Source organism: Dendrobium catenatum, unplaced genomic scaffold (genome assembly GCF_001605985.2).
Source record: "Dendrobium catenatum unplaced genomic scaffold, ASM160598v2 fragScaff_scaffold_1023, whole genome shotgun sequence".
NCBI classification, from domain to species: Eukaryota; Viridiplantae; Streptophyta; class Magnoliopsida; order Asparagales; family Orchidaceae; genus Dendrobium; species Dendrobium catenatum.
The window spans coordinates 417,522-443,539 of record NW_021319485.1 but is presented as its reverse complement, the minus strand read 5'-3'; the positions used below and the strand labels follow the sequence as shown (position 1 = coordinate 443,539).

The following is a 26,018-nucleotide window of genomic DNA, read 5'->3' as shown; positions in this document are numbered from 1 at the left end:
AAAGAGTATTTTTTTCTAAAAGGAATTTTAAAAAGGAGCACATTGAAAGTGTAATTAAGCAAAAAAAAAAAAAAAAGTTTATTAAACATTAAAAAAATAAAAATGCTAAATATTTGGCATTTATTGAGTGTTCTCTGAAGTCCATGGAGATGAGAATTGCAAATATATCATGATGGAAACCCTAGGTGCTCAACTTTCCCATAAAGCTTAATGCTTGCCTCTCAAGGTATGCTAGCCTTCAATGAAAAGTTTACAAAGAAAAAAAGATCATGGTGTGATCTTTGCTGGAAATTTGGACATGCAAAAATATTAGAAATTTAGAAACTCTATGGGAATCCTATTGATTGTAAATCTAAAAAATAAGATTGCGGCTTCTATGCGCTCAACAAAGACACTAAAAAATTACCCCACCCCCTATATTATCCTCATTCAATCAAGAGCAAAATGATATGTTGAAAAATGCGTGTCTAATTCCGATCAAATTAGAGCTATCTTTTTCAATAAGGGGTTATGCATCGAAGTTTTTGTGCTATATCCCTCAACAAAATGAGATTGCAAAAAAGAAAAATAGGCATTTATTGGAAGTTTCTAGATTTATTATGATTAGTAGTCATATTCCAAAATGTTATTGTGAATATGTTGTCTTTAATGTTGCAGACATCATCAATTGCATGCCATCAAGTACCCTAAAGTTCAAAAATCTCTATTAAGTTCTCATCAAAACCTTCCCTACAAATAAATTCATTCCCACCTTTACTCTCAAAGTCTTTGCTTTTCTACTTTTATTCACATTCCACCTTATGAAAAAGCAAAACTTAACCCAAAAGACATTCATTGCATTTTTATTGGTTACTTGCTTAATCAACAAGGTTACAAATGATATTATCAAGAAAAAAAAAAATTAACACCATGGATGTACATTTTTTTGAAAATGAACCTTTATTTTCTAAAATTTGCATTTAGGGGGATAATTTCAACTCTCCTAATTTACATGAGTTATGTGAAACATCTCGCTTATTTTATTTGAACCTAAATCTCTCCTTGGCCTAACCAAATCTCCTACCTATAGGGACATTGAAAACTTCCAAGATCACAAACAAGGAACGAAATACAAAGAATTATCTATTTCAATGTCAAGAAAATTAAACCAAAAAGGAAGGTCAAATCATTTCTCATGAGCCAAACATGCATCTGATCCAAGCCCCAAATATCCTTTACAAGTTGGTTAACTTTAATTTTGATATGAGATAAGGAGATAAGGAATAAAATGTTTATCTAATTCTTCATTGTTAGCACCCTGAGCCTTGGTGTAGGCCTAGTCTTTGATTTTGATGATAACAAATACATATTTGATGTGACTAATGTTTCAAATTTTGTGTTTCAAGTCTTCACAGATAATCAAGCAAAATCATGGAGAAAGCTACCTAAAGCTTGGGTGGAGATTGGGTTTGGAGTACTTTTTTTTTTCTTATAAATACTTACGAATTAATCACAATGCCTTTAAACATATTATTCCGGGAATTTAAAATTACATAAATATACTCTTTGGTCTGAAGTGTAACAAGTTGCTTTTGGCTTAAGTGTGATTTTCAACTTAGTCATGTCATATCTTATTTGTTTTTCTGTGATTAAAATTTTATTTTTTTGTGGGGTTGAGAGCAATTTGTTGAAAAATATTCCTATGTGAGATCTAAATTGTTACACTAATTTTTACCTTTCTTTTGTGAATTGTATTATTACTGTGAGGATCTCATGGTCGTATGAGGGGTTGTACCGTCTTTGTTGTAAGAGAGGTATGGTTGCTTGTAACTAAAGGATTTGGTCTTAATTGTGGGAGCTAGGCGTGGAGTAGGCTGGTTTGGGTTTGGGCCGAACCAAATAAAATTTATATGTTCTCTTTATTGTAATTGCTTTATTTCTTATGTTATTAATTTTTTTTTTTTTTAGTGCACAACACAATTCACACATTCCTCCCCCAATCGGGTTGTCATGTTATTTCTCATTTATGAAGGATCAATATGATCCTCAACTATTTAAAAATCTCATTTTAGCGCTTTAACCTTTTAAGTAAGACCTAAATGATTCAACAAAAAGACTAATTTGGTCCTATGTAAAAAATCAAGGGACGAAATTTATACTTATATATAAACGGGGATATTTTAGTCATTTAGAAAAAATGTTAGAGATCAATTTGATCATTTTCTATAATAACTTTACAATTATCTTTATAAAAATCTATAGTTGTCCCGAACGGACCCTAAAAGAATAAGAAATAATTAATTGTAAAATGAATTAGTGAAAAATCTTCCCCAAATAGAGTTTCCTTACATGCTTTATTTACAGTTGCTACATATTGGTTCAAGTTCCCATTGACACGTGTGAAGCATAAATTCCATACAAATTGGAGAGCTGAAGTTAGTAACCTACTAACCTTTAATACCCAAAAATTTCAGATTAAAAAAAAATGTGGATTAATTAAATTAACCTAAAAATTTATACTAAAGTTTGAAGTTTAATTATTTTTAATTACTATTAACAGCTAATTACTATAAACTATTAAATTATTATTATTTATTACATTATTTAATTATTAACTTATTGTTTATTATTGTTAACTATTAACTCAAAGCACTAGCAATACGTATTTTCATATTAACTTAATGTTAAATTAACTTAAGCATTAACAGTAACTTAATGTTAATTAAATTATTAATTTGGGATAAATTAATTTTATTCAATTTATTGGACAATTGATTTGAATAAAGTCTAGAAATTAAAAAGTAAATTGTAGGTCATTTACAACGAAAAAGAGTACGAGATGTCGGATTCGAGGAGACAACTCATCACAGAGGTAAGAAATGTAATTTTAATTTAAAAATCAAATGTTGTTAATTATAAACATATACAACTATATTTGAATTAATGGAAGGGAGAATTGAGAAAGACATTAAAGTAATCATTTTGTTGAGAGTGTTCAAAGTCAAGTATTCAGATATGAACGATCACATGCAAATTTGAATAATTTAGTATTAAAATAAGATATAATATGATTACATAAATGTTTTTCTAATTTGTAACATTTTGAATAAAAAAGTATTAAGTTATGTATTGCTTGCTTATTTTTTTTAAATAAACCTGATTGTAGAAATATCTTTTATTAATTCATAAAACATGACAAATTAAGTATGAAGCCTAGTGAATTTCATATCAATGAAGGTTGACAATAAAATGTTATTCTTCGATTTCGATTACTTGTTATTTTAATTACTTGTTTATTATTAAGTAATATATGCATACATTTTTTTTAAATAATAAGAAGATTGTCTAATTAAAAAATGAGTTAAAATATTATCATCAAAATTTTATCAATGGATTATGAATTCATTAGGTGTCATATAAATTTTGATTGATTTTTTACCTATTGCATTATCCCAAAATAAGAGCCATATTGGCCAAAATTTCTTTAGTATTCTCGTCGCGACTTATGTTATAATACAAGAAATTTGATAGAACACTAAAGGAAATTCACTCATTACCGGCGGTTACTACTTGTTTTCCGGCGGTTTGGTAAAAAACCGGCGGCTTCTCGGCGGTTCAAAAACCGCCGGTAAAAACGGCGCCGGAAACCTTTTCTGGCGGTGTTTTACCGGCGGTTTTCCGGTGATTAATACCGTCGGTTATCTTCCGGCGGCCTAAGCGCCAGTGACCGCCGGTTTTGTTACCGGCGGCGTACCGGCCGGTCAACGGCCGGTTAGTTTCCGGTGGTCTAAGCGCCGATGAGCGCTGGTTTTGTTACCGGCGGTCTAAGTGCAGGCGGACCTTATTGAGAAATTTCTGGTTGAATTGAACCATTGCTCATAAATTTTTATCATCATTTCATTCCATGTATATGAGTTTAACAAATCTATTTCTTTAGTTTAATGCGATTTAAGGTCTATTTGAAATTGTTGTAGTTTTTTATTAATGTGGTTGTAAAGCTGCTGTAAAAAAACATATTCCTAATTATTGAAAACATTGTAAAAGTAATAATCAATTATTATTGTGATATGAGAAGCAAAATATTATGAAAGTTGTCCCAAATGAAGTCTTAGGCTTTGTTTGAGATAGCATTTTTACTGCTTCTTAAAGCAGTTTTTTAGTACAAATTAACAACTTTGAACTAAAAAGTTGCTTTAAGAAGCAGTAAGAAAGTCATCCCAAACGCAACCTTAGGCTTCGTTTGAGACGATTTTCTTACTGTTTTTTAAAATAGTTTAATTTTTTGTAAAAAAACTATTTTAAAAACTAATAAAAGAAGTCGTCACAAATAAAACCTTAGTTTATTCAACCAACTCTATGTTATTCACAAATGAGTGGTAAATATTACTTCAATATGTCAGCAACAAAAAAGAAAGAAAAAAATTGCCGGCAACAAATAGCAGGAAATGGCCAAAGGCAATATTTAATTTTTTTTTTAAATAAGATAATTTATAATATAAAATTTTGTTTTATTCGCTATGTATGTTTGATTTAGTAAAAGTGGAGGAATTATTCTCTTAATAGAATTTGATATGATTACTTGTAATTGCAACTCTATTTAATCTTTTTTATAAATTTTTTATATGCAAAGCCTCTCTCTCTCTCTCTCTCTCTCTAATACCTCTTTGAAAAATTCACATGATCAGGATAGCTATCGAAGCAATATTTCAATTATAAATTTTTGAAATTAAATTTAGGATTATTCGAGTTTTGATTTCAACAAATAGTAGAATAGAACGTATTGGTAATATGAATCAATCGGCACTACAAGTGATATGATCCTACTCCAAGTCATGCACGTGAAATATATTTAGAAACATTTGAACATTTATTGAAGGAACTAATGATATTCAATTATAATATGCTTATGGTCAAATAATTCAGCTCAACATGACGAATCTGATGAGTCTAAGATCATGCAATTCTTACGCCATTAAGTCATTGGAAATTTTGATAAAAAAAAGTATGGTTAAGTGTGCCAATATTGATGTATGATGGATTGTATTTATTCTAATCATATTTACTAAAATGCCCTTATAAAAAAGTCTATCAATAAGACTCCATTCTTTATGTGAGAGGAGGGCTGAGAGTTGAGATAGATAAAAAACTCTATTAAATTTTCAAGCAATCATCATCGATGAACACTATCAATAATCTTCACCACCATCATTAGATTTATGTCATGTGATTATTTTCACTTGACTATAAACATATAATACTATTGTTGAGTTTTATTAATTTTTATAATCCAAACAATAATAATATTGCAGGCTATAATATACGTGGCGATAGAGTTAGAATTTTTCGTCTCAACGTTATACGGATATCCAGCACACAAACATAAGAGAAATAAAACATCAGGATTTTTTTACTTGGAAACCATGGAAAGGGAAAAACCACAGGGCCACGCCCAGTTGAAAGAATTTCATTAGTGTTTGCTTGAGGTATAAGAGGCTGACTCATCCTTAAAATTTAAGACAATCATATTACAATAATCCACTCACTGATTGAAATTTAATTACAAACAAGAATTTGAGATTCAACGATGTTGGGTATTCGGGCTGAATTCCAGAGTCACTTGAAGATCAAGCGGAATTTCGGCATCACTTGGAGATCGAGTGGAGTTTTGGCGTCACTTGAAAGTTGGGCGGAACTCCGGTGTCACTTGAAAGTCCAATGGAACTCCGATGTTACTTGAAAATCGGGCGAAATTCCGGCGGTGGTCGAGGAGGAACTTTTTCCCTCCTCTTCTTCTTCTTACTTGGGTCTCCTCTAAATAGAAATGATGGGATATTTATAATTTTTTGAGAATGGTATGACCTGTAAATAGGAAGAGGATCAAGGGCAAATGATGAGTGGTTTGGATGGATGGTCGATATTGAATCCCTTGATTGTGGACCGTTCGTCAGACATTTGAAGGTCTTAATGATCTCAGAATTTGGTAATCTTGGGCTCGTTGGATTCATCTCGTCGAGCTGCTTGATTCGACTATAGGCATGTCATGTTTGGAAACTGTTTGGTAATCCAAATTGTGGTTTGAACCTTCCAACAACGCTTCAGGTCTTTGATTCGGATCATTTGGGCTCGGATTGAGTTGAATTTGGTTTCGTTGTGTTTGTATTTCTGAGATGCTCAGTTCGACTGTAAGATTGCTGAAATTAGAGTTCAAATGATACCATATTTAATTTTTTAACCTTCCGGTCTGATGTTGCCTCGAGATTTGTGCCCGATCAAGATAATTTTTGGATGATATATCAAATAACAAGACAATTGTTCTCAACTTTGTGTAATCTCATCTTCTTTAATTATGAAGATGGAGAATTACATATTATAAATTTCATTCTTTAGCGAATTCATTCAGTTGAGCCAAACCCTCTAGTTTCTCTCATTCTTGGAGTTTATTAAAATTTGTTTATAAAAGAATTTAATATGAAACTAAGACATAAAACACATACTCTACCGTTGTAAATTTTTTCTAGCATGCTAAAGTTTTCATTAAAATAGGATTTAATAGAATTTTAGTAAATATGATAAATCCTATTAAAAGAGGATTTAATAGTATTTAGTAAACCTTGACGGTATAATTATTTGATTGCGAAATTATTTAATAGGATTTGGTAAATAAATAAATTGATTGATCAATTCTTTAATCCACGTAGATCTCATGATTGTTTGATTGTAGCTACAAAAATTTGGTAATTAAAAAAGATTTAGTAAATTTTATTTAAGTAAATTTGTTAAATCTTAGTTTTGTTGGGACTTGATTAATCTTTAATTTGAGTTGGTATTTATCAAATCTCACTAAATATAAGATTTTCTTAAGGCGGATTTAAAACAGATGTTAAATATTTAAAATAAATGTCTAGTCTAAGTTAAATACTACTTAAAATTGTCAAACATAGAAAGCCTTAATGGGCTTACCAAGTCCACTGGTTCCCAATGAGATATTGTCATGGCTTTAAGGTCGGGAAAAGTAGACGAGGATGAACTATTAGAAATCGCCTAAAAAAAGATTGGGAAGAAGATTTACCATCAAGGAAATCAGGATCCTTCACACGATTAACCGTCATGACGATCGGAGCACAAACAGAGAAGATAGATCGCAAAAAGATCAGACAAAATAAAAAAAGGGCACAACTAAGGAAGAAAAACCAGAAGAACCTGGACATTAGTGGCCAAAAGAGGCCGGGAAGGCCGACAACCCCCAAAGAACGAACCCTAGCAGAGTGCGCGGAATGAGGAACATGATTAAAATAACCTTTGAAAAAACTAGAAGAATTGACAAGATCTCATTTCATCTTTCATACTTTTTCGTCATCTAGGATTTTGTGGATTACAATGACAATATTGATGGAATTTAGGGTGATTGGTATTTTTAACTTGAAATTTTGAGCAGTATGCAATTAAATAATTAAAAAAAACGACTTTAAATACGTCACAATTGTAGAAATTGGCCAAGTTAATTATTTGTTTTATTGAAGAAATATGCCCAAATGTTCGTTCCGAACGAAGTTACCTCACTAATATTTGTAGATTGCATATGTAAGCCCGCGAGGAATTAAAATGGTTCAAAGTTTTGAACCTTCATTTGAACATGATTCTAAACTAATTCAAACTTTTATCCTTCTAGCAGTCTCTAAGGTCACAAGTCCCATGAACTCCTCTTCATTGGCTTTGAACATTGTTGGTCTCTCAAACCATTAGCTCCTGCAACACAAAGAACTCCCCACGAACTCCTCTTTGACTGCAAACAACAAACTCCCAACTAACTTCTTAGCCAGTCCCAAGAACACATTGGTCCTACGAACTGATTTGAACATCATCGAGGTCTTGGGAAAACCGTATATCCTAAAAACTAGTTCAAGTGTCACTGGTCTTCCAAACTCTTTGTGCACACTATTAATCCTGCCATTGCCTTCCTCATTGAGCTTCAATCCTTACGATGAAATTCTTAATGTTATATTTACAAAATTTGAATCGAGGTCTAGTCCTCACTTGAATCAATTTCAAATGACTTAAACTTTATTTGAGATAGCTTTCGTACTGTTTTATTATAAAACAGTAAGAAAGCTATCCCAAACAAAATCTTATAATTCATAACTGATATGCAAATACAAGATTTTTTTCCTTAGTAGAAGTAATTTAATCTAAAATGAACATTCAAACTTTTTTCTATATATATAAAAAAAACTATCAAACATATATAGCCAATAAGCCAATTTAGGTTATTATGAGGCAAAAATTGAAATTCCTTAAAAAAAAAAAAACGCGTGAGATGTGACGTAAATAGGGAAAAAAGTCAATTAATGAAAGACCCTGCAGTTTACCTTTCTTTATCGTCTTTGGTGATCGGTTTTTGCTACTCGAACTTTCCTTTTCTGAGAAGAGAAATTACATTAAACTATAAAGAAATAGTAAAAAAATGGGCGGAGAAAACTTCCACTGGTTCTTAATGGTCTCAGGGGCTCTTAATGAAGTCGAGGAGGGACGGGGGGATAAATTTGACCAAAAATTTCAGTCAAATCCTCCAAAATTTCGATTCCTCTCTTCTTCATCTTCCTCCCTCCTCTTTCTCGATCTCTTTTTTAATCAAAGCTGCCGCCTTTTTGTCTTTCGAACCTTCCAAGCAAGACTCCCGAGCGCCGCTTATTGTATTCGTTTATTTTAGAGTCTGGGCAGCTCGGTGTGATATTTAGGCGGCAACTGCAAGCGAGTGATTTATGATTCTGTAATTGGCGTGGATTTTTTTGCTGGAGCCCCAGTTAGGTCTTGGGGCTTTGTTGGATCTTTTGGCGATTTCGAAGAAGGCTTAAGTACGGCATTCGGGGCTTTGGAAGACAACCAGATCGAGATTAGGGCAGAATTTGATAGCTGGTAAGAACTTCGTTTCTGTGTTCGAGTAGTCTCCGTTTCTTTTAGTTTGTTGTTACGTTTTTTATCTGATCTATTTCTATTTTTTTTTCTTTAATGCTATTCGGATTAAGCACCGATGATGATTTGAGTTTCTATTTTTGATAGGAAAAAGATAAAGAGTTTTCTGTTCTTGGAGGAGAGGATCTTTGGATTCTGTAATAGGCTTGTGATTCTTGAATATGTCGGCAGTCCAGGAGCAACTAGAAATCAAGTTCAGGTTGCCTGATGGATCGGATATCGGCCCCAAGAAGTATACGGAGGCTACGACCGTTTCCACTTTGAAGGAAAGCATTCTTGCTGGATGGCCCAAAGGTTGTTCCCAATGCAATGATATACTAGATAAATTTATTTTGAAAATCGTTGCTAGTTTACATATTATGTTAGCAAGTTTGATCCTGCTCTTAAACCAATATTGGATTTGAAATATTATAGATAGTCAGGCGCTATTTATACATGATGGAGTTATTTTTAGATAGTTTAGAACTAGGAGCTCTACCTAGAATGTTTTTCTTGTTTTACATTCTAGCCTTCTGTCATTATTTATTTGAGGTTCTCTGATAGCCATTATTGAATCAAGGTTAGCTCTTATTTTTTTACCATTAAGGCAAAAGTTTAGTATGGTTGAAGTAAAAAGGATTTTACTGTGGTTGATTTTCATTGATGAACGTTATTCATACTTCATGATGAATTCTTCCATGACGTGGGAATGGTTGGATTAAAGATGTAGGTGTCCCATGACTTTTTGAATCGTTCATGTAGACTTTTGTAATACAATGAACACAAATGTAGTGTGTCCCGAATGAAACTGTAGGCTGAAGGTTCTTTTAATATTTGTTGTGTGAGTTAGGAAAGGAGTATTGATGATCATACATGTTCATTTAGAATTAATTTAGTTGTGACTTGTGGGAAGCAGTAAATTTTCAGTTTTTTATTTGGGTTTGCATAATTTGAGACCTTAATTTTCTGGTATGTATTATAGAAATATTTACCATTATGGTCAATTTATCTCGTTGCGTAGTACTTGTGCTTTTTAATCAACCTGACTTAATAACTTTCCATCTGTTTGATGTAGAACACGTACTTTTATGTTCTAAACTTTTCTTATTCAAGGAAATAGTTTTACTCCCGTTGGTGTCGTGAAATTATTCTGTATAGTTTTTAGTAACTTCTTTTATTTTTCCTCTTGTTTATTTACTGTTCACTTGATTAATAATGTACATTTAAGTTGAAGGACTTCTTGTGAGTCTTGTGAGAATTCTTGCTTTCTTGCTTTATATAAGCATGTTCAAGTGCATGTTTAAGGATGGGGTTAAAGCAAACAAGTGAATACTTGGATTAGCTCAAGACCAGAGTTATAGCAACTATTTTTTGGGTTGAGTTAGAAAATTTAAATTGAGGGCTCATTGGTTTTTATTACATTAATAAATTTTCTTTTTTGTTTTGAGAGTTTGTTTAATTTGGTTTTACTATGCCTCTACATTGTGGCCCTTTATTTCAGTTTTTTCTTTTATTCCAGTGGAAAATATTCTCATTTGCTCTATTGCTTGATAAATTTTTGCCTTTATAATATCATGAAATTTTGGAGCGTGCTTTTGAGATTAATCAACATTTATTATTTAGATTGTCTTTATTTTTTTTCCTCAATTAGTGAAAGTGCACATATTTTTAGGCTTATGTCGTGATAGCTTCTCCCCATTCTCAATTGAAGGAGCTATAGCTTTTTAGGTTTTACATATGCATTTACTCTTTTGTTATGTAACCAAGAAAGCTTCCCATGAAAACTAGCATCATTTACATGAAGTCTTTATTCTACATTTTTTGTTGTTTGTTTTCAAAAACACCTGTTAAAATGCTACTAAGCTTCACTTAGAAATAATAACATAATTGTGGTATGATCTCTAGTTATCCCAAGATGTGAGGAGAATACTTCCTTGACTCAATGTGTTCTAAAATAAATGAGATTATTGTTCCACTAAAGATGAGGTGAATAAAATTTTCCTATTCTTCATTTTGTTTTCTCTTTTTTGATGTATTTTATTGGTATATTTATGCCCTTTCAAATTCTCAAACATGCTCTGTATTCTAATTTTAATTTTGTTGCTCTCCATGTTCTTTGAAGAAGTTAGTAGTTAGGATAAGGATAACAACATAATGTTGTGGTACTTGCGTTTAATGAATATTTGGAGTCTTAGTTCAAAAGACGGAAAGAGTATGTTTTTAAGTTTTTGTTTCAATAGGATCTTCCCTTTTCTATAGATTTTTTTCCTTCCACATAAAAGAAATATGTTTGTTGACTACGGAGGGGAATGGGAAGGAGTTTTAATTCCCATTTTCAAGTTGATTGCCTGTTTTATTCCTAGTTTCAGTCTCTGTTCCATATCACGTTGGCAGGTGTGTTGTGCCATGAAATTTTTTAAGGAAAAAATGGTTTTATTGGTTTTTCTTGCATGTAAAAGAATGCATATGGAATGTGATTGGATGGGGTTTTAACTCTTACTTTCCATTGCATTACTTGGTCCATTCCTATCCCAGACCCAATCTTTGTTCCACATGGCATATGGAATGTGATTGTGCATCCGCTGTTTCACGGGACTTCAACCATGTCTCCAGATCCTAATCATATTCAATTCTCTTTTTGACTGTCCACATGCTGTAGTCCACCCCTTAATTCATAGGAGTAATTAATGTTAGTTCTCTTATGGCCTTCCACAAGCACTTCCTATTAGATACCTCTTCCTTAATGACTTAAATATAAGCATTATCCCCTTTCTTTTCTAGAACTGTCCGTAGCACTTATCTTGGAACTTTATCATATGCCTTCTCAAATCAATAAATATCACATGTAGATCCTCCTTATTCTCTCTATATTTCTCCATCAAACCTCTCAATAAATGTATAGCTTCTATAATGGACCTACTCGGCATTAATCCAAATTGATTTTGAGAAACATCAGTATCACGCCGCAACTTATACTCAATAACTCTCTCCCATTGTTTTAAAGTATGACACATTAACTAATTAATTCCTCTATAATTCACACAATCTTGTGCATAACATTTATTTTTAAAAATAGGAATCAACACACTTATTCTCCACTCATATGGTGTCTTTTTAGTCTTCAAAATAATATTAAAAAGTTTGGTAAGCCAAAAAATTCCTTCTTCTCCCAAGCATTTCCACACTTCTATTGGAATATCATCAAGCCCAATAGCTTTTCCATACATCATTTTCTTTAGAGCTTCTCTAATTTCGGCTTTACTAATATGCCGATAAAAGCAAAATTATTTATTTTCATTTAGCGTGCTAAAGTCTCTAAAGTCAATCACAGTCTCACAATCTTCCTTGAGACTGCGATGACCCATACAGAGTTGGAGAGAGTCCAAGGATTGTTTGGTAGAACGTTTCTGGACTAGCAGGGGAGGAGACTTCGGAAAGTAGTTTTTTGCCTTGACACAGGAGAGTTCAGTGACGGAGTACCGGGAGAGATTCATATACCTTGCTAGCCGATTGGACCTCCTTTCTGAGAGTGTGCTAAAGGAAAACTTCATGAAGGGATTAACACCATAGATCCGAGGAACAGTTTGAGTAATGAGGCCTCATGACTTGGGAGAGGTTATGGAGCTTGCTCAATTGGTAGAAGACCAGAGGCACCTGAATGGAGAGATGGGAGACAGCAGCTCAGGAGGCTCGTATAGGATGACCACCACTTTATTGAAATCCAAGGAGCCAACACTGGATACTCTTTGGGGGACTTTGAAGAAAAAAAATTACAGGGGGAAAACCTGGGGTCAACTTCAAAAAGCTCACATAGATAATTTCAAGAAAAGAGGGCGAAGGGGCTCTGTTTCAGATGCGACGAGAGGTATACGCCGGGGCACAGGTGTAAGGACCGAACTCTTCAAGTTCTTACCGTTTGTGATGAAGAAGGAATGGAGGGTGTCGTCTTTCCACCTTGCGGATAAGGTGGATCTTTGGGAGGGGAGTATTGTTAGACCGGTTCATTGGATCTCCGCCTCTTTCGGTAGCCGATCGGTCTGCACGAGCCAAACCAGCATTTTAGGAAGGATTTTTTAGGGTTTTGTGAGGGAAATTTGAATTTAGGGACTATTTAGAGATTTCTTTTTGATTTATATGCATTAAATATTTTGTTTTCCTAGGGTTAGAGCATCTTGAATTTGGCTGAAATTTGATATCTCTTAGATTTAGGTTTTCTTTTAGCCTCTAACAGTGTCTAGAGATTTGGGAGAGATGATCCTCCTCTCGAATAGAGGATCAATTGTATCTTGTTGTTTTCCGTTTCCCTTTTATCAAATAATACAAATTATCCACTATTTTTGTGGATTTGTGTGGATTTTGGTAGAGAAAGCTCGTTGTTTTTCGAAGATTGATAGGAAATACTTTAGATCTACTAGTACTTCCTATCATTTTGCTAACTTATACACATATCTTTCGCCCTCCTTAGTATCTAATCTATTTTATAAATTATTAAAATCTATAATATTTGCATTGCATATTACTCTCTTAGACTCCTTATGGGTCTTTTTATATCTTTCCCAATTATCAGAATTTTTACATCTAAACCAATTTTTATAAAAAATCTTCTTATTTCTTTTCTTGCACATTTTGATTCTACCACAAACTATCTTTTCTATTAAGAATTTTTCTTTTTGATACTCAAAGCACATCTTTTGTAACATTCTTAATATCACCAGTTACTTTTTCCTACATAACATTAATTTCCTCATGCATAGACAAAATCTTAAGATCCAATATCTTACTATCAAAAATATTTTTATTAATATTCTTTAATACTGTCGACAAAATATTTTTATTAATCTTAGGAATGACCTTTCTTTATTAGATTTAAACGAGAATTTGGCTTTTAATAGGACACAATGGAGAAAAAGGATTCATGTAGCCGACCCCACGTAGTGGGATAAAGGCTTGATGTTGTTGTTGTTGTTGTATTCTTTAAAAGTCCTATCTAATTCTAGATCAACTTTATACTCTATTTTTTATTTTCTTCCATTCATCTTAAAGTCTAAAACTAATAAGCGATATTGAGTACGTAAACTTTCACTCGGAATAGCTTTATAATCTTTGCTATCTAAACGATCTATTTTTCTTATAATGAATAATCAATTTAAGTTTTACTATATCCATTCTTATAAGTGCTGAGATGCTCATCTCTTCTCTTAAATAAGGTATTAATAATTGCAAAATCATAAGCTAAAAAATCTTTAATATGTTCTTACCACCTTCATTAGTTGCTCTAAACCCATTATTTTGAAGATTATTCAATCCTTCAATATTGATTTATAGATCCTCTAATCATATATCCTTGAGATACATATTTTTTGGTGCATCTATTGGTATAATTTTTGAACTTACATTGCGAGTCCCTTTAAAAAAAAAAAAATCTTTGTAATGCCTCTCTTATAAGCAGAGCATCTTTTCAAGCAATTTACCAAACTTTAATGCAGCCATGCCATCTTTATGTTATGATATCGAAAACTCTCTTTCAGCTTCTCTCCTCTCTGCCCAATTCCCCACCATCGTTTGATCCATTACTCTCATCGTTAAATATATTCTTCCATATCCATCTTTGCTTCTAAGAATCCATCATTGCCATCCAACTTATCTCTTGATTGATAATACCTATCAAGGTAAGGAGTCATGTCATCACTTTTACTATCTAATTCATTATATCTAAGCCACAAATGGTTTCTTTTGATCAACTACCTATTCAACATACTCTCTGTCACCACTTCAGACTTTGCCACATGATGCATAACTACTTCATTAACCTTATATGAAATATCTGGAACAAATTGTCGCCTCCTATAAATATGTAATTACAACAGGCAATCACAGCATGCATCTCCATCATGTTGCATTCGTTGTTCTTGTACATTATAGTTGGAACTCTATGTTCAAACACTTTTTTGTACTCGACATTGAAAGAAATATAATTTTGTCCACTTATTATGTTCATTAGACATGTTTAATACAACATTATCAATATACGTTTGCACTAAATCATTAGAATATAAAAAGCAAACATAATATTGTAGGACTTGATATTGCTATTTAATTTTTCAGCCAGTGCTAAAATGTCATTTTCAAACACCATTATAGAGTACCTATCAAAGTCTACATTCTCCACATCTTTTATAGCTCATTTATAATGAAAGTTATGTCGAACATACTTATGAACCACATTATTACAACCCTACAGGAAGCCCTATTACGATTCTAAATTGTTATGCAATATGCCCTTAAAGCATGAATTGCAAACAAATGTGCATACTTGAATGATTGGTAAAGATGAAAATATTGATCAAATAACTAAATTATAGTACTCAGTCATTGTGTAAAAGCAATCCGGTGATCATGTGATTATTCCTAAAAAAATGGCTAAACAAATTTAGTTTCCAAAACACCCCAGAATCATCAGTAAACATGAAAATTTTGATAATGTAGCTTGCCCAAATATATGGAAAAACAATGCAAAGATTCATGGGATTTTTCCTAAAAAAACTGAAAAAAAAATTGCTTTAAAATCATGAAGTCATCATTCAAGAGGGAAAAATCGGACACGAATGGGCCATGGTGCGTGCATATTATGGAAATAGTGCAAAGCTTATATGGGGTCATATTATTGCTCCTTAGAATGATTTTAAAGAAAAATTGTGACCCTTAGCTAGAAATGTGTTGATGAATTCTTTCAAAGCTATGATCGAAGAAAATTCTTGCCATCTACATGGCTTGGCCTTTGAATTGAACTTCCCACCTTCATTTGCCTTATAATTAAGCGCTATAACTGACTGTATGCTAATGAGGGATGATGAGTTGCATACCTAATGCAAAGCTCCAACTACGGTCTTTGCTACTTCGTTTCAATGTCATCTTGATCTTATCACAATTGAAAGACATTTAAGAATCTAGTGAATTTTGTATGATTGCACCACGGAATGAGCTACTTGAAGCATTTAATAAAACTTAGAGACCTGTTGTACGGCTAAAAATGTGGACCAACGTGAAATGATCACTTAACTTTAGGGACCTGACTATAATTTAACTAAAATTTATGTAGACGGATTAGAGAAAAAAATGGGTAGACCAAAGATAGAATTTGTACAAATAAATTCGTGGACCAAGATTTAACACCACAACTAGCAATTGACAGAGCGATTTGAATTAGGTTTCAGAAAGCTGATCCTATATAGCTGGAATAAGGTTATTTATGATTGCTCAACAAAAAGAACTATAGGATAATTCAAATAAATATATCATACTGTGTTAATATCACGATGTTATTTGTTTGGTATAAAGAACAATACTTCTCTCCATCTTAAAAGCACATAATCCTATCATCATTGCTCTTAATGTGCCATCTTAAATTTATTCAATTTTTCTGTTTTCTTTTGTATATTCCATGAAGTACTTCATATATAATGGATTTGCAAGTCATGTTATTGAAAATTAACTATTTTACTATAAATATTTGTAGATTCATTTTAAAGTCAATTTTTATGATTTTCTGAAGTAAATTTCATACATTGATTATTTATAAGTGAATATACTTCTATTTCACACAAAACAATTTATTGTTCTCTAAATGTATTTATTGAAGAATTAAGGTATCTTTGTGGCAAATATATCTTTTCTATTCATTGCTGCGAGGGCAGTGAATTTGCTGTAACATAATGGAGGATTCTTTGAGGTGGTAACATTTCTGTCTTGATAAGTGATGTAAAAGAGCGCTCTTTCTCTTTTAGGATGCTTGGGCTAATTGTATGGAGTTAAGATCTTCATTAGATTGTAGTATATTAATATTTATCTCATGCATAAGATGCAATTTTGTTAATTTAGATCAATATGCTAGTGCTTTCATATGACATTTGGTGAATAAGTGCATTGCAACGTTTGAGTCTTCTCTTGATTAATCTGGATTGATAGTGTCCCCACCCAATTTGCATGACTCACCTTAGTTGTGGGATAGATGGAAGACCTAATGGGATGTGCTGAATGTACATATGTATGGTCAGAATTTGAGAATGCTAAATTTTTGGAAACTGTTTAAAATATCATTTGATAGTGACAAACCTTTAAAGAGAATCTCACAACATTTTAATTTTTTAAATCTTAAGAAGGCTGCATTATTCTATATTTATATATTTTTAGAACATAATATTTATGATAGGGAAAAGGCTTGGATATCTTTTTCTCTTCAATACAACGAATTTATTATGTAGGATGAAAATGACATATGTGTATACTATTTTAAATTTTATTTTTTAAAAGAAAATATAGAGAGAGAACTAAGAATGTGTAGACAACCTTTATGAATAGTCTTTTATCAGGTTGGCTTTTTCATAAATTTAGTTAGCCTTCTCTAAAGGTGATAGAATTCAATGATTCTACTAATAGATAGTCTTTAACCATGATTGTACTATTAGCATTGAATCTTCTTTTCATGGACAACTTCTTGTCATGAATTAGGTCACGAAGCACAAGAAAAAGCATCTTCTTGCCAAAGTCATAAGAACTTCATTCCAAAAAATAACATTCATTTATCCATTTTTAATACTAAATATTATAAGATTATATATAGACTGAAATATAGGATGAATCAAGACATATGAGGGGAATACCAAGTGCTTACTAGTCATGGGGAAAGGGTTTTGCATCTAATGTGGAAGAGGCTTGTAAAGTCATTGATGGTTTCAAGCAGTTTAAAGCTTAATATTGGTTGTTTCCAAGGTGGAGGAGGTGGGCTTAGCTTATGCATGGAAAAAGGATGTATTAATGCAGGTGAAGTGAAGGGTGGTGGTTTTAACTAAAATTTTGTTTTGTTTTGTTTTTTTGTTTTTTTTTTGGGATTTTTGGTAATCTGAATGATAGAACTCGATAATGTTTTCTTCCGGAAAGTTATAGAGCTCATCGAGCTGATGAAAATCAATTACTTGGACATGACAATCAAATGTTACATGACATTTATTGTCAAATTATAGAAACTTATAAATATAAAAAAGTAGGATGACAAGCTACATGTTAAATATGCATGCAATAGACACATCAAATGATGTCTAAATAAAATGAAAATTTTGGAGTTATTAAATCACGAAAGAATGAATAAGAATCTGCCATTTGGTATAATTATAGTCAAAAGTTTAAAAGGTCATCATGTGGGAAACCAGGATGGCTTTGCCTTCCAGAAAATTTGGTTAATGTTTGGATGCTCATGGAGTTTGATTAGTTTTGAGAGTATTTTTCAGCTCATGATAAGATGCCTCATATCTAAATCATATACTTTTGACATATTTATAATCTAAGACTCTTAAAAATTAGTCATAAATGATGCTCTTGCATCATCCTCTTCAACTTTGAAGAATTCAACACCATTGAATAAAGCTTATAAATATGCAAAGAAAATGCATCTCATCTTGCTGAACTTGACAGAAGAACACAATACTACGATTACAAAGTCTACTTGCTCTAATATCATACTGATTTAGAACTTATATATATATATATATATATATATTTAATAAAAAAAAATTGAAAATATACAAGAACAAAGAGAACAAAGAATATCTAAGCAAAAATATTCCTTTCATTGCATCGATCTTCTCCACTATCAATGTTGTTATGGGCGTGCCTGCTGTTATGGGTGATCAATCCCATCATGTGGGTGTTGGTTTAATAGAAAATTCTGCTGGAGTGAATCTAGGAGCAGTTATGCTTGCTCCCTCTGATGGTACCATTAGGGATTGCGTCAAGTAAAATAGTGTTTTGGATCCTGTGGTGGTTTCCCCCCACCTTGAGAATATTATTTCATCTCGTGCTTATTTTATTTTAGTTTCTAATCCAGTAGATATTGATCACTCTGTCTGGCTGTACCCTTCTGGTCAGTTTGGCTCTAATTGGCCTGAGGGTGAGATTATTTCTACTATTGATAATTATAATTCTTCTTTGAAGGAGGATGAATTGAAGGTGGTTCAAGTGTCTAAAGATGATTTCACTAAGGTCACTAGCAAGAAAAATAAAAAGAAATTAAGGAATATCTGTTACTCTGAAGAAAGAGTCAGAAGATCTATTACTTCTTCTCATCTAAATACTGATGTTTAGTTTTTCTTTTCTTTGTCGCTAGTTATTTTTGTAGGGTTGTTGTTTCTTCAGAGTATGATCGTGTTTTGCTCTTTCTTCTCTGGTTGGGGTGGTTTGCTGGTTGTTTTAGCTGGGTTGTTCTGGTTGGTTTGGGTTGGTTCTTTTTTTTCCGGGTCTGTCTCTAGTGCGTGGTTTTTCTTGTTGGCTTATCTACTTCCCATGCTATTGGTGGTGTGATTGCTGGTGTTTTGTAGGTGCCATTGGTGTTCTTGGTTAGATTTTTTTTTTTTTTTTGCAGGTTTGGTGTTGGGGGTTTCTTTGGGGGTTGTTCTTCTGGGTGTTGGTGGCTATGGTTATGGCTGTTGCTGTTAGTTTTTGGGTTCTTTTCTTTTGGTGTTGTGTTTCTTTTGGGGTTGTCTGGTTGCTTGCTCCTCTTGTGGTGTTGGTTCTATAAGAAGAAGATGTGCTGTGCAGGGCCTTCTTTGCAGGTGTCTAGTTGCTTGCTCATCTAAATTCTGTTTAGTGTTTCTGCTGATCCTTCTTTGCTTCTGTGTGCTGTGCCTTGGCTCGTTAATGATTTTATTTCTCAGGGTGCTTCATTAGGTTATTCTCTGAGTGGTTTCTTTTGTGTTTTTTTTTTTTTTTCATCTTTTAGTTTGTGGTGTTTCATCTTACTATGGGTGCTTATTGACCAATCCAGCTTATATTTTTGAGGGCTAGTGGATTGTCTACCCTTTCCTTTTCTTTTTCTATTGTAATTAGATAGGGATCCCTTACTCCTTGGTTTTATTTTCTTTTTGCTATAGCTCGTGGAGAATTAAGCATGTTTTGGACCCCTCTTAGGATTTGTAACCCCATTTTTAATATTAACACTTAAGCCCACTGTGGGTTTCAACCAAAAAAAAAATGCATAAGAAAGTAACATACTAGATAGTTAAACATATTATTCTTATTAGCCAAATTGATTACTGAAATAAAATGATAAAGTTATGGTCAATATACATGGGCATGTAAACAATAAAATGCAGGATCAGAAAAGCTAGAAGTATGTATGCAACAAAAACACCAAATGATGTCTAAATGAAATGATATTTAGAAATGTTAAATCAATAGAGGAAAAACCCGCCGCAAAATTTTGTATGAATTGATGTTATCTGTTATGATTAATGGTTGAAAGATCATGCAGGAAATTTTGGTTGTGTATGATTTCAAGGAGATTTGTTTAATTTTTAAGTGATATGATGTATGACGAGGTTTGGGAGGATTGGCTAGCTCTTGATGCCATGTTTTATGCTTCAATTACATATTCTTAAGTTTCTTACAATAATAGTATTCTTAATTTAAGACTGACAAATTAGTCTTCAAAAATGCTCCTGCATCAATTGAATAATCTAAATAAGTTACGATTTTTGTTCTTTTTTTCTATAAAGTTGCAATCTATAGTATCCCTACTTTTGCCAGGTTAATCTAGCCCTCAGCAATATAGTAGTATTCCATCAGGCTAGAAACCTAGTGAGTTCGTATTGGAAATTGTTAGTTTTTGTGTTGAATGAGAAAGCAAACAAGGATAACATTAAATTTAGGAAGCTGTGACAAACTGAGGATTTTTGGCAGCGTTTGGTTGGTCAACATAACTTCATAAAGATTGTTTGATGCACTAAATTCCTTGGCAGACCATGTAGATATATCATACTTGCTTATTTATGTCTTATTTTCATATTGTTTGAATTGGTTTACTCTCATGGCTCAGTGGTGATATTCTCTCCATTCACTAAGATATTTGAAAAATTGGTCCAAACTTTTTTGAATACATTTGGCTTAAAATAGGCGGCAGATGTGGTAAATGGACCTTAAGAAATGAATGGCATTACTTTTAGACAGTGAATGATAAGCTTATTTGCTTTTTTTTTTCCCCCTCATACAGTGAAATCAACCGTGGTGATTTGTTAAGTAGCATGTTTGAGTTATTATCAGAAATGTCAAGACATCTTGATTCCAGACTAATCAATATCATTATGTGTTTGTGATACGAAGGGATAAGGGGAGCAGAGAGGTTGGTCCAGCCTAGCTAGCCAACTAGGGCCGAATCATCATGATATTAGTCCTGTGCTTCAGCAACAATTTTCTTTGCTCCTTCTTGAGGATAAGGTTGGCTCTTTGGGAGGGAAGTATTGATGGACCGACGATTGAGGCGGTGGGCCCCACTAGGGTGGGTGCTAAGCAAAAAGAGATGGGGAATTGTTTAGAAAGTTTTAATTACAATTGAAAGAGAATTAATTAAGAAAAATGTCTAATTTGAATTCAAATTTGGATGAGAATTATTTAGGAAAACCCCAGGCGAGTTAATATTCATTATTTAAGGAGAAAATAAGGGGGAATTATTTAAGAAAATTTTAATTACAATTGGGAGAGAATTAATTAGGAAAAGAGTTCTAATTTAAATTCAAATCTGAGAGGAAATTATTTAGGGAAAGGGGGCTGATTTGGGAGGGAATTAGGGGAGCCTATTTAAGGCTAACTATGGTTGATTTCAGATTATGCTTGAATTTGCTGGAATTAGTTTTGCTTAGGTTGAGTGAGCTCTAGCCGACAGCTAGAGAATTTGGGAGAGCCGGATCGTCCTCTCCAATTGAAGATCCAATTGTACCTTTTGTTTTTCTTCTTAGTTCTTTCAATAAAAAAGAGTTCTTATATGTTCTTCTTCCTGAATTTCTTGTGTTGTTATCTGGTTTTGCTGAAATTACATCCACTTCCTATGAGCTTGTTGATTCGATCAGCTTGTTGTATTTGGTTGGAAATGGAATGGTATATTCTTTGGAAAAAAATGTCCAATTAGCTAGGTTTGTTATATGAAATGCTTCTCATGTGGTGCTTGTGCTAGAAGATTGTTGATAGGGGATGTGCTTCTTCGTGCTGTTCTGAAATTGATGGCATGTTTGTGTGCTTAGAACTTTTGGAATGCATAACAAGGATGTTTGAAATATTCCCGACAGATAGGATAGGCACTCTTTTAAGCATAATGTGAGTATTTTCATGCATAACTCTCTCAGAAGAAAATGAGCAGTTTATTTTATTCTTTGATCAATACTGAGAATGTTGTTACTCAACTTGAAATTAATGACTTGCCAATTTTACATTGCTGTTAGATGACAGGTGGTAATTTTGCTTACCTGCTATACTGCTACTCTTTACGACCGACAGATGTTAAAAATGTATTTAATATTCCTTTTTTTTTGTGATGGGTCTAGAAGGGAATGACCATTGCCTTTTAAAACTTAACATTGTGGTTGAAAAAGCTAAAAGATCACACTATTGATTTCCATCTACAACAATATTAGGCTTCATTTTCATAAGCTTCAAACAATAATCAAAGATGCAAAGAAAATAAATATGTTTGGAAAGTGTATGTAAGCCCGCTTAAATGTCTAAATTCGCCTATGAATTTCACCAATCAATGTAATCAACTAAGTCATAAATATCATTAACTCATGTATTTGATTTAAATCCATTTAAATCTTTCTACAAATTGAAAATCACATTTATCTTCTCATACAATTAAAACCATTTATTAGGAAATTTTTGTTGCATCTAATGATGATTATATATAATTATTAAGTTCTTGAAATCATGTATGTCACTAGGTTTTAATTATCTTAAAGAGGATGGATGGTTTTCATTTGAAGTTCATAACAGCCCAATCTTATGGGAGGGTGATGTAAGATGTCATAGGGTCTACAATTTCTTATGTTGATCTAATATAGGATACAAAAAACCACGCAATAAGCATAATAAATTTATAGGGTATAAACATTTATTAGTAGGGTCTGTTTGCTTTGAAGGTTTGGGTGTAAAACATTTCAAATGTATGGGTTTTAGAAATATAAGTGTTTGGTTTGATGAAAAATAAATTCAAATAGTTCAGATTCCAGGCACAAATCAATTTAAGGAAAGCCAACAAAGATAGAAAAAGTAGAGTTTATTGGAGTAAGAAGAAAGTGAAAGTAAGACAATCGAGTATAGCTAGTCTACTTGGTCTTAATTACAAGATACCATGTAAGGAAGAGTTCTGAGGTGGGTTACAGTGTGTTCTAGAGGAAGATCCTATTCAATATTCTCTCTCTTTGATACATGGATTCATGCTCTGGTAGCTCAGATCTCTAGAATGGCATTGGGTAGCCTTTGGAAAGAGTGAGTTGCACTTTTTCTATACTCTAATGCCTCCTATCCATAGGAAACATAGGTAGCTTCCACAAGAGGGCCTTCTAGTTACGCCAGATTTGTAGCAACCTAGCATTGAATATATCTATACATTCATATACATTTTGGCTTAGTTTTGAGCTAACTTGATTTGAATTAGGCATAAAATTTAGTTTGATTTGAAACACTTGGCTTGATAGTTAGCTTGTTGACTGATTTAAGTTCAGTTCAAACAACTAAACCAATCATATTTTCAAGTGGTCTTTGATTTTTGAATCCAATTCATAGACATTAGTTACTTGCTCTATCTGATCCGTTAGAATATTATATTTTAGATCGTAGAAGCTATATTTATGAAGCCTAAGGCTTCGTTTGGGACGACTTTTTTATTGTTTTCTAAAACGGAGTTCTAGTACAAAATTTTTTATTTTTGTACTAAAACGGATAGAAAGCAATAAAAAAGCCGTCCCAAACGAAGCCTAAATTTATTGGAGAAGTTCTGGTAAAGTTGTATGATACCGTGACATCAGTCGTGTTTGGTCTTGTGGAATGTGGACTATGCATACAAGCATTACCATGAACCTCTTATCCCTCTTTCCCTTTCAGATGGTGGGCAGGTAACATATTAACTTTTATTGTAACTTGAGGTAAAGAGTAGCTGCAAGATTACCAAAGCGTCCATGACTCACTACAGCTACTTTACTGTAGGAATATTCCATTATCTGCCTAATCATGATTAAAATATTAAACTTTTGGCAGAATAGTTTGTATTGTAATGATAGATAAACCATGAGATCGAAGCTCTTGGACATTTTGTGCATATTCTAGATTATATACGTTACTTTCACAATATTACTTGCGTATGATGAGAAAAGTGGAGGGTTGCGTTAGATAGTCTACAGGTAGCGTAAAACTTGTCGAATAATCATGACATGAATCCTTTAAAAAAATATTGAGAATTTGACTTTTAACAAGACACAATGGCAAAAAAGGATTCATGTAGTCGACCCTACGTAGTTGGACTAAGGCTTGATGTTGTTATTATACTTGTGTATGATGGATGCATGCTCTTTATTTTACCTTCTACTTTAACATTCAAAAAGCTTAACTTCTTTTTTCCAGATAAACCCCAAAAATCAAAATGGATTGTGGAAATTTTTTCTGCATGGAATGATAATGCCATGCTGATTTATTTCTCCCACGTAGTACTTACACTTTGTTATTTATTTATCTTTCGACTGCTTCTAATTGCGAGGGCACTAAGGATTGTTTCCTGATAACAGAGCTGGAGAATGGCCCAAGGACCATAAATGATCTCAAGTTGATCAATGCTGGAAAGATACTAGAGAACAACAAAACATTGGCAGAGTGCAGAAGTGCCATATGTGATTTATCTGGAGTTACAACCATGCATGTTGTTGTGAAGCCCCCCTCACAGGACAGAGGAATTGGTACATTTTTCCTTCCATTTCCTACTTCATATTTTCCCATTTACATGCTGATATACTATTTCTTATACTTTTTTTTTTCTCTCAACAGAAAAAGATGATGGGAACAATTCCAAAGGAAATAGATGTCGATGTACTATTTTATGATTAACATCATAAACTTTGTTGCATTTAGTTATTCATTTATTTTTCCTATGGTATAATACTACTGTTATGGAGGTTCCAGTTTCCTTAGGGGATCTAAGAACAATTCATGGTGGTTTTTTGGGTTCTTAGAATTTGCAGACTTGTGTTGAAATGCAGTTTAATATCATCCTCATAATGTGTGTCTGTGTAAATTGATACTATAGATTCTTGTACTGAGTGAGTTATATGTGAGATGTGATTGCTTTCTTGGTTTTTTTTTCTTTTGAGTTCTGAGTGCTTGTTGATTTTGGTTTTCCTGCAAGTTTCTTAGCATTTTGTGAGCAGGGAGAGTTCGGAGTGGCTTGCTATGACCATCTCTAATGGAACGACAAAAAATTTGTCGTTCTTCCGTCGTTCCAACCGAGCGGCAATTTTGCTGCTATTTCATCACGGGTGAACTGTGCGACACTTGGTGTGGCACTGTTCACCTGCTAAATTTTTGTGTCAACGGGATTTGCCCGCAAAATGGAGAAAGTACCGCATAAGCGAGACGATGAAACTGGCGAAATGGAGTTCGATTGGAGCAGAATTACCGCATTTTGGAGTTTTGTTGTATTTTGCAGTGGAAAATGGGGTTTTCGGTTGGAGACGCCCTAAGTTGTTCTAGGCTTCATTTGGTATGATTTTCTTAGTGTTTTATAAAACAATTTTTTATCACAAAAATTAATTTTTTTAAAAAAACAATAAAAAAGACGTGCCATATAAAGTAACAGCAGGTTAATAAAAGTTGTATTATATTTTATGTTTTTAATGCAGCCAAACAACTTAACTGCAAATAAAATATACTATATTTCCTTTATATTATATATATTTATATTTAAATGCATGAAATCAAAGATGTTTTATGTACCGATTAATTTGTTGTGCCAACTTGAGCATTATTGCTATCTGAAAAGATTGGTAAGATGGTTAATCAAATTTCATTATATCAGTTAGCAATAAATATTGTCATTTTTATTTCCTAAAGCTATGTTTGGTTAGAAGAATTTGGAGGAAATGTAATTACATTTTACTTAATAAATTTTAATACTTTATATTTGGTTAGAATATAATTAATAGATAATCGAATTTACTATTTTTTTCATTGTCAATCCCTTTCATTTAGCTTCATAGACACACTATGATCAAATAATTCTCATAAGC

The 26,018-nt window shown here is 32.7% G+C and overlaps 1 protein-coding gene across 1 annotated transcript; it reads left to right on the top strand.

Annotated features, from left to right (window-relative positions):
• Nucleotides 1–8,456: 8,456 nt before the first annotated feature.
• LOC110096743 (membrane-anchored ubiquitin-fold protein 1) lies at nt 8,457–25,095 on the top strand. The gene is made up of 4 exons (XM_020822807.2): nt 8,457–8,892; nt 9,037–9,243; nt 24,525–24,692; nt 24,781–25,095. The coding sequence occupies exons 2-4, from the start codon at nt 9,111–9,113 to the stop codon at nt 24,834–24,836; spliced, it is 357 nt and encodes a 118-aa protein (XP_020678466.1). The 5' UTR covers nt 8,457–8,892; nt 9,037–9,110; the 3' UTR covers nt 24,837–25,095.
• Nucleotides 25,096–26,018: the final 923 nt, after the last annotated feature.

Excerpts from the sequence above, each read along its gene's own strand:
- LOC110096743 (XM_020822807.2), top strand. The coding sequence starts at position 9,111 with ATGTCGGCAGTCCAGGAGCAACTAGAAATCAAGTTCAGGTTGCCTGAT. Across the intron at positions 9,244-24,524 it reads TCTTGCTGGATGGCCCAAAG|AGCTGGAGAATGGCCCAAGG; the intron begins GTTGTTCCCAAT and ends TCCTGATAACAG. Across the intron at positions 24,693-24,780 it reads CTCACAGGACAGAGGAATTG|AAAAAGATGATGGGAACAAT; the intron begins GTACATTTTTCC and ends TTCTCTCAACAG.